A 13,334-nucleotide genomic window follows, 5' to 3' on the forward strand; every position below is an offset into this window, starting at 1 on the left:
ATATTTATTTTGAAATAGAAGTTATAATTAATTCAAAATGGTGTACAAAATAACAGAAATAAAGGATGTGCCTCTCCCTGTTAGCAGGATAAGATCGGTAACTGCACAAGTAAGTACCTTTCATTAAATCTATATCTATATATTCTATAAAAGAAAGTCGTGTTAGTTACACATTTTATAACTCAAGAATGACTGAACTGTTTAAGCTGAAAATTAAAAGGTTAGGTAGCTTAGACCCGGGAGAAGTACATAGGATACTTTTTGTACCATCCGGCGTCGGGACGCGGGTAAAAGCTAGTAATTAAGTAGATACTCCCTTCCGTAAAACAGAAAAGAATGATCATGCAAAGATGGATTTTTAGATTGCCTTTGAAACAATGTAGGTACCTAAAGATTAATTAATTAATTATATTTTCTCATTGTTAAAAAAATACGTTTTGACTGCCTACTACACACCAAGTTTTATAAATTGTCCTCGCATCCCTTGATTCATATTACAATGAGTTTGTAGCATCAGATAAATTATGAGAATCATGCAAAATAAAAACAATATACACTTTTATGCGAAAGAGAAGTAGGTAAATTTTAATTCAGGTTCTGTAACTACTGTACATGCATATTACATTCAATGAAGTTTAAGTAATAGAAATTGTATTTTATTCACATTGTATAACAAAGTCGATTTCATCTTTGATTTTGTTTTGTTTTTAAATAGTAGCATATTTTGATGATGTATGACAGTATCCCTTTTAAATTATATTAAGATGCTAATGACGTAATAGTATGGTTTGCTTTTTAGCTGAACCATATTTTTCAAAAGGCTAAGGCAACTAAGCCTATTATTATAGCCAAATTAGGTAAAAAATCTACTTTCCACTCTTCGTACAAAAACAGCTGGCTACAAAAAAGATACCTAGTTAAGACCATCCACTGACCGCTATCCACTACTTTCCTACTTGGTTTTAGTGACAAAGATTACTACTATAGCGTTAAACCCAGCGTGAAAATTAAATGGCATGTAGTAAAAACGCCTAAGGTCGATCTGGTTCAATTAAGAACGTTGTCAATAAAAAATGTTCTGATGACACTATAACAGCGTAATTCCTCATACCTTCTGTTCCGTATCTTTTTACCCGACTGCGCCAGAAGAAAGAAACTTGACAATAACCATTTTGACTTTGACTTTGACAGGCCCACAATCTTAGAAAAGTAACATCAGATCTTGCCAGACCTGAAATCGAACTCAAACACTCATACTCGGGACGCTAGTGCCTTTATCACTTGGCCACCACGGCTTTTTAACTCTCATTAAAGTATTAACATCTCCCTTCAAAGGTTTGCTTGCAGAAATTTCTTTTAAAGTGTGTAACATAAATAATAAAATGAATAAACATAGATGTACCATAGGAAAATATTTCTCACGTTTTCACACTAATCATCTATCTGTAAAGTTCCTTAGTGACCGTGGAGATAGAGGACAGACATACCTTTGACTTGAAACGGGATGCGACAAAGACACGTGGCTAAGTTTCGTGTGATCCTTGTGCATTCATCATGAAGTAACGTGTACGAATAAAGGTCATTAATAAGTATAATAAGGAAACTTCCGATATATGAGACAGCAGTTTATTTCCTACAATTTATAGTCAACTTTAAGAGGACCAGCCTTTGGTCTTCGTCATACCTAATTATGCATTCACATAATGGATCACAATTAGATACTTGAGGATAATGAGAAGGTATCAACTTGTAATTGGAAAAACAAGGTATTAAATATCTTGGCCATTTGTTTGATAGCTGTAATTTAAATCTCGTCATCTATTGTATGGGCGTCAAATGAGGGTATACTGAAGACATACTTCCAAGAGTGTATATTGTGTATGACTGTAGATCATACACAACATAACGAACATAACGACATGAATCAGAAGACAGTGTTTTACTGATAGAGATGTTGCGATACCAAAATTATTCAAGAGGAATGAAAGAAAAAGCCGCTAAAGATGCATGAACAGTTAAAAAATACTTTAAATATGTGTATAACTTATGATACCTAACAAGCAAGTTTTGCACTGAGCCCAAAGGAAGATCTAAATAATGCAATTTGCATAAAAAGTTGTTACTTTTTATCAACCTTCCTAAAAAACTGCTCGGTTTGGGCATATTCTCACACACTTGAAGGTGTAAGAATTAATCACCACATTTATGAAAAGCGATCATCTCCCGAGCCTTTTCCCAACTATGTCGGGGCCGGCTTCCAATCTCACCAGATGCAGCTGATTACCAGTTTGTTTTACGAAGAGCGACTACCTGTCTGACCTCATCGGCCCAGTTACTCACCACTGTCATACGGATTTTTAATAAAGAGGTAATGTTACAGCTCATAGCAAGTATGGCACCGAACCTGCTACTCCTGGATTTGGGCATGGCCGTCAGTTTCGCCACCATAGTGATACCAGACTTACTGAACGCACCAGGCAGTTTGTCATTCACAGACAGCGAAGCGTCATGGTTTGGTAAGTACTAGGATTTTATGATCACAGAAAAACTCTAAAAGGTCATAACAATCTTTTTAAGTATGTATTCGTAATCTTGAAATAACCGGCATGCCTAGACAGTTTAATTAGGATTTTATACATCCAAAGTTCTTTTTCTACCTATGTTTATTTTCATTTATTATGAAGAAGCAACAAAATGATGCCTCGTTATACAATACTCGGCCTGTGTCGTGGGTAACTTTAGCGGCCACAATTCTGAGGTACTAAAAACTAAGGCGAATATAAGATATGAATAAAGGGGAATCGTTCCCACTGATTGACCAACTTAAAATAAAAGCTCGCACATTTTTTATCATTCAATTTTAATTTACAGGCAGTCTTTCATTTCTGACGCAGCCATTCGGAGCACTACTCTCCGGACCATTAGTAGACTATGTCGGAAGAAAGAGAGCTACATTCCTGGTCAACATACCACATGTGATAGCCTGGATCCTCATGTATTTTGCCTGGAACGTTCCCATTTTGTTCATTGGGAACGCACTGCTGGGCATAGGAACTGGGATCATGGAAGCACCTATCAACTCTTATGTTTCAGAAATCAGGTAGATACCTTATGAAGACTAAAAAATCCCTTCTATTGTTTGGCTTGCTTGTTGATATTATACCTATTACCTACTACAAGCACAATATTCTTAGAGATACAAATGTCAAAGAGGAACTTCTTTTCATTCAATTCTCCCTCTCAGATTTACCGAAGTAGTAAAGTTTCCCCATTGAAAGAAGAATTCAGGAGCCATTTTTTTCCCCGAGCCTTTTTATATGTATAAAAGATTTGCTAGAATAAATAACAATTCAACTACAACGTTGATTTGCATTTGTGCAATATTTCAGGAGGAGGACATAAAATACGTAAATAATCAATTGGAATTACAGTAGACGGGAAATAGCTAATATGCGCTGCTTTTTGTCATTGTAATGTCGTAGTATTTCAGAAGTTACAAAACACAAATATTTCAGTGAACCATCAGTGCGTGGAGCGTTATGCACCGTCACCCAGTTGTTTCTGTCCATCGGCATATTTGCGATGTACTTCCTCGGGTCTGTGGTGACGTGGCGGGTTGCAGCCATCATCTGCATCTCCATTCCTTTCACGTCTATGCTCCTGGTTGTTATAGGTGCTGTAAGTATCGGCAGAATATTTATGCCTTTCATTATAATATCTTACGTAAGTCGTGGTGGCCTAGTGGGCAAAGAACCAACCTCTCGAGTATGAGGGCGCGGGTTCGATTCCAGGTCAGGCAAGTACCAATGCAACTTTTCCAAGGTTGTATGTACTTTCTAAGTATATCTTAGACACCAATGACTGTGTTTCGGATGGCACGTTAAACTGTAGGTCCCGGCTGTCATTGAACATCCTTGGCAGTCGTTACGGGTAGTCTGAAGCTAGTAAGTCTGACACCAGTCTAACCAAAGGGTATCGGGTTGCCCGGGTAACTGGGTTGAGGAGGTCAGATAGGCAGTCGCTTCTTGTAAAGCACTGGTACTCAGCTGAATCCGGTTAGACTGGAAGCTGACCCCAACATAGTTTGGGAAAAGGCTCGGAGGAAGAGGAGGATTATAATATCTTACAAATGGCTCGTCCAGTCAGATTGAGAAAACAAGTGCTGCCAACTGAATCCCAACTGCCTCTGAATTAAGAATATCATGCCACTATTATTGACACCAAAACTATAACAATCAGCCTCAGCTTCAGCCTCTGGAAGTGAATAAGTGTGTGCACTACTCTTTTGCGAAATTAAATATTGAAGTCGGCGTAAAGACGACCCAAATATCAAAAAACTTGCACCCATAGAAAACGGTCAGTTCTTTAATGTAAACTAATCGTTCAACATTCATAGGTCCCAGATACACCAGTTTGGTTGCTCTCTCAAGGTCGGGAGAAAGATGCTCTGAAATCCTTATGTTACCTCCGAGGCTGGACCACAGCGGATAACGTGAAGGAAGAATTTGATGAGCTCGTGGTATACTCCAAGAGTTTGGATGGCTGCGTCATCTGTTGGAAGGAGAAACGAGATGAGTCTCAATGTGATCACTATGAGATGAATGTTTTTAAGAGGTAACACTACAGTGATTGATACATAACCAGACGTGAGGATATTAGAAGTTCAATTTTACAATATTAAACATACCCAATTCTGGGTTAAGCTCGCCGTTGTACATAACTGTCTGTATCCCGTATGTATTTACTGTTTAGTGTGCAATAAAGAATAAGAATAAGAATAGATTTAATGGTAGCAACTGCTAACGGGAGATGTTCCTAAAACGGGTACCCTTCCTAAAACGGGTAGGCCTTGCCATTCGTATAGGTCTTAGTGTGAACCTGTGAGTTAGAGCGGTGCACTACCACCCCGCCGATCACGGTCAGTTGGCTCGCGCGCCTAGAACGAGCGTTTTCGAGATTAGATGTAAAAAAAGTTTTTTGCAGAGTTTATTAAAAAAAATCGGATTATACTAGTGCTGACTACTCAAATATGGTGCAAGATACGGTTTTTGCAGTTTTGTATTATCATTTTGCATGTTATATGCTTATTAATTGTGAATACTTAGTGGTCTCCTTGTTTACTGTTTTAAGGTTAAGGTAGTTGAAATTAAAAACGTGCTTTTGGGCAAAACGGGTAGGGGCATAACGGGTGACTACCCGATTTGAAATAAGGGGGCACTTCCTCAATTGATCCCACAGAAAGCTAATCGAAGACAAAGGAAGCCACAGAGAGCTGAAGAAGTACAGGAACAGCGTGAAAAAGAAATTAAAATATGTTTTCTCTGATTTTTAACAAAATTATCTGCTGGTAGGATTATAATTTCAAATGTAACATTTAATAAAGTAAAAAAGTGATCTAGACTGATCAAAATAAGAAAACTGTTTAATATAATTAAGGAGACTAATTAACGATAAAGATTTCCTGGATAACAGGATGCTAAGATACGTTTTCTAATTCATTTATCACATATATTCATTCATTACCTGCTTTGCCCAAAGGCGTTACCCGTTTTAGGACTCCCCCGAGGGCAAAGCGGGTATTTCGAAGGGGTTTATTTTTTTGACTTTTTTCTGAATTTTAAAGAAGATTACTAAGACTATCTTATGTTTTCCAAAGTTTATTATATAAACAACCCTATGAGTACAAATACAAGTCGCATGTAATGTTCTTGGTTATTTTATTTAACATCTTCCCTTAGCTTACCCGTTTTGGGAACATCTCCCCTACTTCTGAAAGACACTGTTCCCACAGTTTATCTAAAACGTATAATTCATCTGAACACTCACTTCAAACGTTGTTTATCAATCGAAGGATTTAATACCATACTAGAAAAACAAACGAAACCTTTTAGGAGAACTGCAATATATTGTGACTGGACTACAGAGAATACTTACAAGCCATAAATCATTTGTCCTTATTTGTAGGTTCTTCACCAAGTTCAACATAGTGATGCTTTGCAAGGAAACCTTGAGGCCTCTAACCCTCACGATGCTATACTTTACCTTCGTCGTCATGAGCGGTCTCACTCCGGTCAAGCCAAACATGGTCAATGTCTGCTCTGCTTTCGGCATGGCAGATGATAGCAAGAATATTGTCGTAAGTATTCTGTGATGTTTCTATTAGTAACTTTATTTACCTTTTAGTTGCAGTATCATCTTCATTATCATTATCATCTGTCGTTTTCAAATTAATCCTTTTTAAGTCTGGCCTAATGCTAATTTAGTTTACATCTTTGCGACTAATGAACCCAATGATATATGTTGTTTAATTTTTGTTATTGACAAAAACTGCAGCATAAAAACGCCTTACAAAACTTCCCATTCACGTATATGTAAAGCATTTTTTATCTTTGTTGGCTGTTCATGTGTGTAGTGTTTTGTCAAATGGTTTTCAACGTCGACTCGTGCGACCAATCGGTCGTCTTTTGTCATATTCTTTACAAAATATCTGTAACTATCAGTAAGGTCATAGAGGTACATACATAGTCGTCATCTTTTCTTCTTTATACCCTACACGTGTGACAATGTTTTAAACGTGCCAATTGTTTCCAAGCTCATTAAAACTGATTTATGTTAATCCACTAAAACGTTTACTTACACCAATAACTGTATATTGAGCAAATACATTACAAAGTACTGGTTGTACAGTCATCTTGCAAGTCAGTAGTATCCTTATCTTACTTTAAAATTCTTACAATGTGATTACATTTCTTAAAGAACCAACTTGCAAGAATATGATTTCTTTGGATTGCTTCACAATCTCCGATACATACACATAAAACAATAACATCATCATCATCATAAAATTAAATACCAATGAGACTAATTCATAAAATATTTGATCCCAGGTAATGGTAGGAGTAATAACACTTATAGCAAGCGTTGTCGTCATTGGCATAATAAAGTCCGTCGGCAAACGCAAACTGGGCATATCTTCCATGTTCGCATCAGGTGTATGCTGTACCGTGCTCAGCATCTATGCCGGAGCTAATCTAGCTGATACCGTGTCTTCGTATGACCCAAAGACGTTCCCAGAAGAGAAGAGTGTGGTGCCGTTGATATTCTTCTATCTTCTCACTATATTTACTGGGTTTAATGTGTCTTGGGTTATACTTGGAGAAGTGTTCCCTTTCAGGTGAGATTTCAATGTTTATAGCTAGATATAATTAACTTTTTTAAATTAAATATCTCTTAAGAATAATGACCGCAACTTTGTCAGTGTGTTGATAAGCGAACTTTGAGAGAATTCAATTTTTAAAGCATTATAGAATTATGATAACATAAAAATTCGTTTATCAGGAGTCGAGCCTCAGCCCAAGGCACGGGAGCAGCCTGGAACTACGTGGTCATGTTTATCGGCTCGAAGACCTTCATAGACTTGGAGACCCACTTCAGGCTCACGGGAGCCTTCGCCACATACGCAGCCTTCGCTTACCTCGGCACCATCTACCTGTACTTCTTCATGCCAGAAACTGAAGGAAAATCCCTTCAAGAAATCGAATCATACTACGAAGGAAGACTCAGGATATTCGCCGACGACTGGTTCATAAACATATTCAAGAAAAAGAAATAAATGACTTCGTTTGTACTTAATTTATATTTTTAGACTAAGAACAAATTAGACTAGATCCAATTCGGATTAAATATAAATAATAATTATTACTAAATTACGCATTTTTATTTTTAAGTCTAGTTTCTTAAACGTATTATAGCAGTGAGTATTTTTAAGTTACGAGCGTGCAGTCTATGGTTGAGGGTCTTCGATTTTCGCCATGAATAGAGGAAGGGAGGTTTTGCTATCCCATATGACGGCTATGAAAGGTCTGTTGACCCTGAATCGTATGGATGGTTCGTCATATGATAGTGCTACGGCAGCGAATGCCGTGGCTGCAGCAGCCGAACCCCCTTTTTCGTCAATGGATAATACTGCAGAATGAACAGCCGAAGAAATTTGCGGTGAGAAAGCGCGAAAAGAACCCACGCCATTAAGCTCCGCGTAGCGAGTGAACATATTTGTGATGCCCATCTGGAAACAGACATAAATACATTAAAATTCAATAATTTTCATGTGAAAAAAACACAGATTAAAATATTGACAACAATTAAACGTTTTGTTGTAAAGCAACCAGCTATCAGTCTTGTTAATACACAGTTTATCGAAAATAAGTTACCAATAAAAATACTTTTCTCGACTTAATATTTTTAAGATAATAACAGTTACAACACAAATAAGGAAAATGTTCGAAATAATTATGTTTCTGGTTACATAAAGGTCGCCTACGTCACTAACCTGTTTTTTATATGAAATGTAATTAAGTGACAATGACCTTTGATTTATAATATAATAATGAAGGGTCAAAACGGTGTGTTTACTAAGATTTATGATGTTTCATTTATTATATTCCATAAAATTAACATTATATTCAAAAACGATGACATGATGATGATCATGATCATTATTTGTATACAACTCTTCGATAAGAAGCTTAGAAATCTCATTTTATTTACTTAAAAGCCACAATGATTTTGGCCCAACTTGACTAGTATTCAACCTTTACTCCAACGGGACAGTAATTATAAATTACTCATCATCATCAACCCAGCCTTTTCCCAATATATTAGGATCGGCTTCCGTACCAGCGTTTTACATGGAGCAACTGCCTATCTGACCGCCTCAACCCAGTTACCCGGGCAACCCGATACCCGTTGGTTAGACTGGTGTCAGACTTACTGGCTTCTTCCTACCAAGGACATTCAATGACAGCCGGGACTTGTTACTAACCTTTGCAAAAACGTCTTTGAGATCAGTGTCAGCTCTAGCAGTAAACTTCGGCAGCTCGAGTTCAGTGTCCATAGTGCTGAAGCTGAGGTAGCTGAGCAGCCTGGCGTCTGTCAGTGAAGCCAGGGTGTTCCGTATGCTCATTGATGGGGCCGGCAGTATGATCATCATGTAGTATTCTTCACGCTGGAATAGAAATAGAAATACATTCAAAGTTAAAGTCAAATCATTTATTTTGTTTAGGCCTTTACAAGCACTTCGTATGGAAAAGAACGGCTAAGAAACTCCATTGATGGATAGGTACTTTATGGTATTCTTTTTTCGCCATAGATGATATAGAACGTCATATGGGTACCTATATTTTTGTAAATGCTTCGTAATCCAAGTACCTACTATTCAGTAAGGATACTGTCATTAATTTTCAATCGGCTAACTGTTTTGGAAATACCCGATTTTAAATTGATCTGAGTCACATGCTCGATTTTTCTATTGTTACCAAAATATTAGGTACTTTCCAATATAAACAAAGCCCGACAAAGCTAGATGTGACATATATCATTCATCCTTTATTTATGTACAACAATACAAGCTATTCGAATCGGTTTCACACAAACATAACCTATTATAGTAAACTCTATAACCAACTCTGTATCCGTAACTGGGGAATTCGTTATTTAAATAAGACATCCCAAGACTAACACTTTTTTTTCTTAGCCTTCATTGTCCCACTGCTGGGCAAAGGCCTCCCAATCTTGTCTCGTCTCCACACCTCTCGATCCTTAGAGTCTAACTAACACTAAGACTATCATTTTCACAATTCACATCCCTACAAACAGATATACTTTTTTTATTAATATTCTAGCTACACTTACTTCAAAGGGCAGCAAAATAACGTTCGCATTATTAGACGGGTCGGTACCGGTCTTGAACGTCTTGCGCATACGCATGAACTGCGCCGTCTTTTTTTGTCCATTACTGAGGTGGAATTCCCGAGGAGTGGTCGCGTCAACTCTAAATGGTGCGTCCCACAGACCCTTGAAGTATACTGCGTTTACCATCACTAATTGTGTCATGGAACCGAGGGAAGCTGGAAAGAAAAAATAAAATTTGTTATTAGGGGTGTTTTAATTTGAGCCGATTCCCCAAAAAAGAAGATCTCGATCCTTCTGAACCTTTTTTATATCGTTATACATTAGTTTTCATTTAAATGTTGGTTTGTAGATTTCATTTTAAATTGTTGCAATTAATTACGTCTTGTATTTTTGGGGTAATTTCTTACGAGTAATTAGTTAGCATAAGCCCTTACAAATTATGGTTCAGTTCGAATTTATTGTTCACATTTGAATTTTGATGTTAATCAAGAGCGATCTTCACAAAGACCGCAAATACATATAAATATGTACTATGTGTAAAATATGTATATAAAAAATAAAGTACTTTATAACACTGCAAGTATTTCGCAAATCATTTTTTTGCAAAAAGTCGCAGGATGTGCGATAAACAGGTGCGCATAAAGAAGGGTGCATTAAATATAGATGCACTAAAGCCACCTAACTGGTTGATATGCGTCATAACAAGTCGTTTAATTTCATCATACCTGGATTTATCCACAATATCGAAACATTCTTTAATAAATTGATGTGGACACGAATTAAGTTAATTTAGTAACTTAAGCAATACCAAAATAAAGAATGTAAAATTACAAAACAAAAAAAAAGCAGGGTTCAAATTGAATCGGTTTAAAAATAAGCCCTTACTCACTTTTATTGCCAAGCCTTTTTATGTTCCAAAACATTGAACTCAAAATCGTTAATCTTAAATTAAAAAGCTTTTTTCGAAAATCTTCTTTGAGGACCTTATTTTTAAACAGGTTTTCTAAATTTGGGAAAGTTGTGTATTCCGATATACCATTTCATGCTAAGCGTCAGAAATACAATGTTTCTTTCGTAGCAAACGAATTCGTTTTGAAAGTAGATACTCAAGTTCAAGTAAATAAGATTCGACAAAACAAAGATAAACAGGTAGAATACCTACATACCAGGAGAAATAAGTCTTTCAATCTTGTTATCAGTTTTGGAAGCCACCCAACTGTTGATCTGGCTAGCCGCATCACCTGCATTGGTGAAGCTCAAAGGCGTGATATCACTGTGAAAGCTACCAACTGCAGTCTTCCTGAAGTCCTGGTTGACGTTGAAACCATCAGCTACGAACAAATTGTTCGCAACCTTCAAAATATTGCGGGAGTTGCGAGACTAAAAACAATGTAACGTCAAATTGTAAATATTTTGGATAGATGATCTACTTTTCATGTCAGGCTATTTGAAGAAAGGAGTGTGGAAACCTGAGTTTTGACTGTTAGTTTTACAAAATAGAAAACAATTGATTCAACGGTATGGATAGGTTTATCACTATAAATGCATGGATTATAATCTTTATCATCTTCGACAGAAAAAGTGGCTTTCAAATTCTTCTTACTTCGATATCTCCAGTAATTTGCGCGTAGGCTGACGCACTGGATTCCGATGTCATGCGCAATGCATTCGCGATCTGTTCCTGCGTCTGCCCCCACGCTCCTTGCTGCACCATCGCCAAGAGTGTTGTGATGGAGTACGGAGACACCACCACGTTATCATCAGGACTTGCAGCATCTATGTTCTGTAATAGTTTAGGAACAAATAAATCATTCATACCGTGTGACTGTTACATTTTTGAGACCAAGTTCTTTTGTGTGAACCTAGTAATGATAGGTGTTTTTCCTAAAAATATATTTACTTGACCAATTGATTAGATAGCTCACAGATTAGATTTAGTATCAATATTTATATTCATCAAAGAAACGAAGAAAACAACATGCTGAGCCGGCCCTAAATAAAATTGGGGTAAAGGCAAGGGAGATGACGATGATTATTTATGACCATCAAACCTCTGCTCAGATACTACAAAACTTAAATTCTCATGGAACAAGTGAATAAAAATACACACAATTAATGAATCATCATTCCATAATTACCTTCAACAAATTAACTCCGAAGTTCGTCACTGAATATAACAAAGAATTGTAACCCTGTTTTGCAGGTTCCTTGGCACTCGATGGTTGGGCTACTAGGACTTCCTGAGGATCAGTAGGCCCGTTCAATTCTGACGCAGGAATGGCTACTGTGGGCCTACCTAACGATATCTCAGGCTTATATTGTATCGCCGGAGAGACTTGAGCCATATTAGGGACACCTAGAGTATTCATTTGCAGTTTTAATGCTTGAGGTATATTAGGTCTTCGCTGTGTCATGTCCAGTACAGATTGAGGTACAGGCACACTTGGTCTAGCCAGTGACATCTCAGGCCAATAACTCGCTCTTTCTGATGCGAGCTGTCTGTTCTCTACTGCTTGCGGTGCAAGTGGTCTGTATGGTGTAACTGGCGTTACCTGTCGTTCCATTGCTAGCTGTTGTGCTGTTTCTTTACTTGATATCATAGCGGCTGATACTTCTCTACTCCCTACATTTTGTCTGTTACCATTTGGAACTTGTTCTACAGTAGAAGCATACCCTACTTCAGCACTTCTTTCAATTTCCACTGATGTTGATTGTCTTTTGTTATTTGGTTGTTCATCGTATCTTATTCCTTGATTTTGTCCATTGGGAGGTAATGATGCTGCTTTTGGAATGTTATCTTTAAAGTATAACACGTTTAGGTTCAAGTATGGCGATAAAAATGCGTCTTGTGATTGAACTTGTAGTAATAAACAGCATATTGTTATACCTGGAAGTAATTACACAAGTGAAGTAATACATAAGTTGTACAGCTCTTATTTACTGCACTATCTATTGGTTACCTACATACACATCTGGGTATTTACTAAGCCCCAAAAGTATGACTAATATTGAAGTACCTAGATCCTTAACTAACTTTGAAATTCGCGGTATTGTGTGAGTAAACACAAACAAAGGAGCAAAGATGAGAGCTCAGGCTTACACTATAAGCGAATGACCTGAAAGTGGAATAAAACCAGAACACTGGGTGCCTATGAAGACGAGTTCCCGAGCATGTTTATTTATATCAATCAGGATGCCTGCAGGTATAACTTACCCATTTTCAAAGCTCTACCCTACATGACGTTTATATAGTGCACTCTCTAAAAATTGTCTTCGTAAATGAAAGTTTTGCATTTATACTTTTTGTATATAATATGCTTGGAATAACTGTCTAACTTAGTGCATGACAAGCAATTTATAAACTCAGGCTTTTTCCTACTTCTTGGAAACTTAACTATTTTCAAACCAGTTATCCGATTATTACTTAAAAATAAGTACTTACTCATCAAAATCATGATTGTGATGTGTTCCAAATCAATTTTGATTTAATTATTTGTTTAACTTTGTTATCACTTTTTGACCTCAGTCATGAGGTGAGTTAATTTTGTTAATCACTATATCTTATGCGCAAACGCACAGTTCATGTATATGCACTGACCACTGAGTTGACACTGGCAACCGAGCGACGGTAAACAAGAACTTGC

General features: G+C 37.0%; 2 protein-coding genes across 2 annotated transcripts; one reads left to right on the top strand and one right to left on the bottom strand.

Annotated features, from left to right (window-relative positions):
- On the top strand, positions 1-7,612 carry LOC110382608 (facilitated trehalose transporter Tret1). The gene is made up of 8 exons (XM_064040921.1): positions 1-109; positions 2,381-2,516; positions 2,872-3,100; positions 3,516-3,678; positions 4,397-4,614; positions 5,965-6,136; positions 6,888-7,174; positions 7,339-7,612. The coding sequence occupies exons 1-8, from the start codon at positions 38-40 to the stop codon at positions 7,610-7,612; spliced, it is 1,551 nt and encodes a 516-aa protein (XP_063896991.1). The 5' UTR covers positions 1-37.
- Positions 7,613-7,617: 5 nt separating this feature from the next.
- LOC110382605 (leukocyte elastase inhibitor-like) lies at positions 7,618-13,334 on the bottom strand. Its single transcript, XM_021343254.3, has 7 exons — positions 13,133-13,334; positions 11,829-12,577; positions 11,294-11,473; positions 10,857-11,070; positions 9,691-9,905; positions 8,822-9,004; positions 7,618-8,065 (listed from the first exon to the last, which is right to left on the bottom strand). Exons 1-7 carry the CDS (start codon positions 13,143-13,145, stop codon positions 7,784-7,786), a joined length of 1,836 nt encoding a protein of 611 aa, XP_021198929.3. The 5' UTR covers positions 13,146-13,334; the 3' UTR covers positions 7,618-7,783.

The sequence above is a fragment of the Helicoverpa armigera genome, chromosome 23 (genome assembly GCF_030705265.1).
Source record: "Helicoverpa armigera isolate CAAS_96S chromosome 23, ASM3070526v1, whole genome shotgun sequence".
NCBI lineage: Eukaryota > Metazoa > Arthropoda > Insecta > Lepidoptera > Noctuidae > Helicoverpa > Helicoverpa armigera.

Bases quoted from the DNA above. Each gene is read 5' to 3' on its own strand.
- LOC110382608 (XM_064040921.1), top strand. From the start codon at position 38: ATGGTGTACAAAATAACAGAAATAAAGGATGTGCCTCTCCCTGTTAGC. The intron at 2,517-2,871 runs GTAAGTACTAGG...TTTAATTTACAG, and splicing joins CAGCGAAGCGTCATGGTTTG to GCAGTCTTTCATTTCTGACG. The intron at 4,615-5,964 runs GTAACACTACAG...CCTTATTTGTAG, and splicing joins GAGATGAATGTTTTTAAGAG to GTTCTTCACCAAGTTCAACA.
- LOC110382605 (XM_021343254.3), bottom strand. The intron at 11,474-11,828 runs GTAATTATGGAA...AAACTATTACAG, and splicing joins TCGGAGTTAATTTGTTGAAG to AACATAGATGCTGCAAGTCC. The intron at 11,071-11,293 runs GTAAGAAGAATT...CATTGTTTTTAG, and splicing joins AAATTACTGGAGATATCGAA to TCTCGCAACTCCCGCAATAT.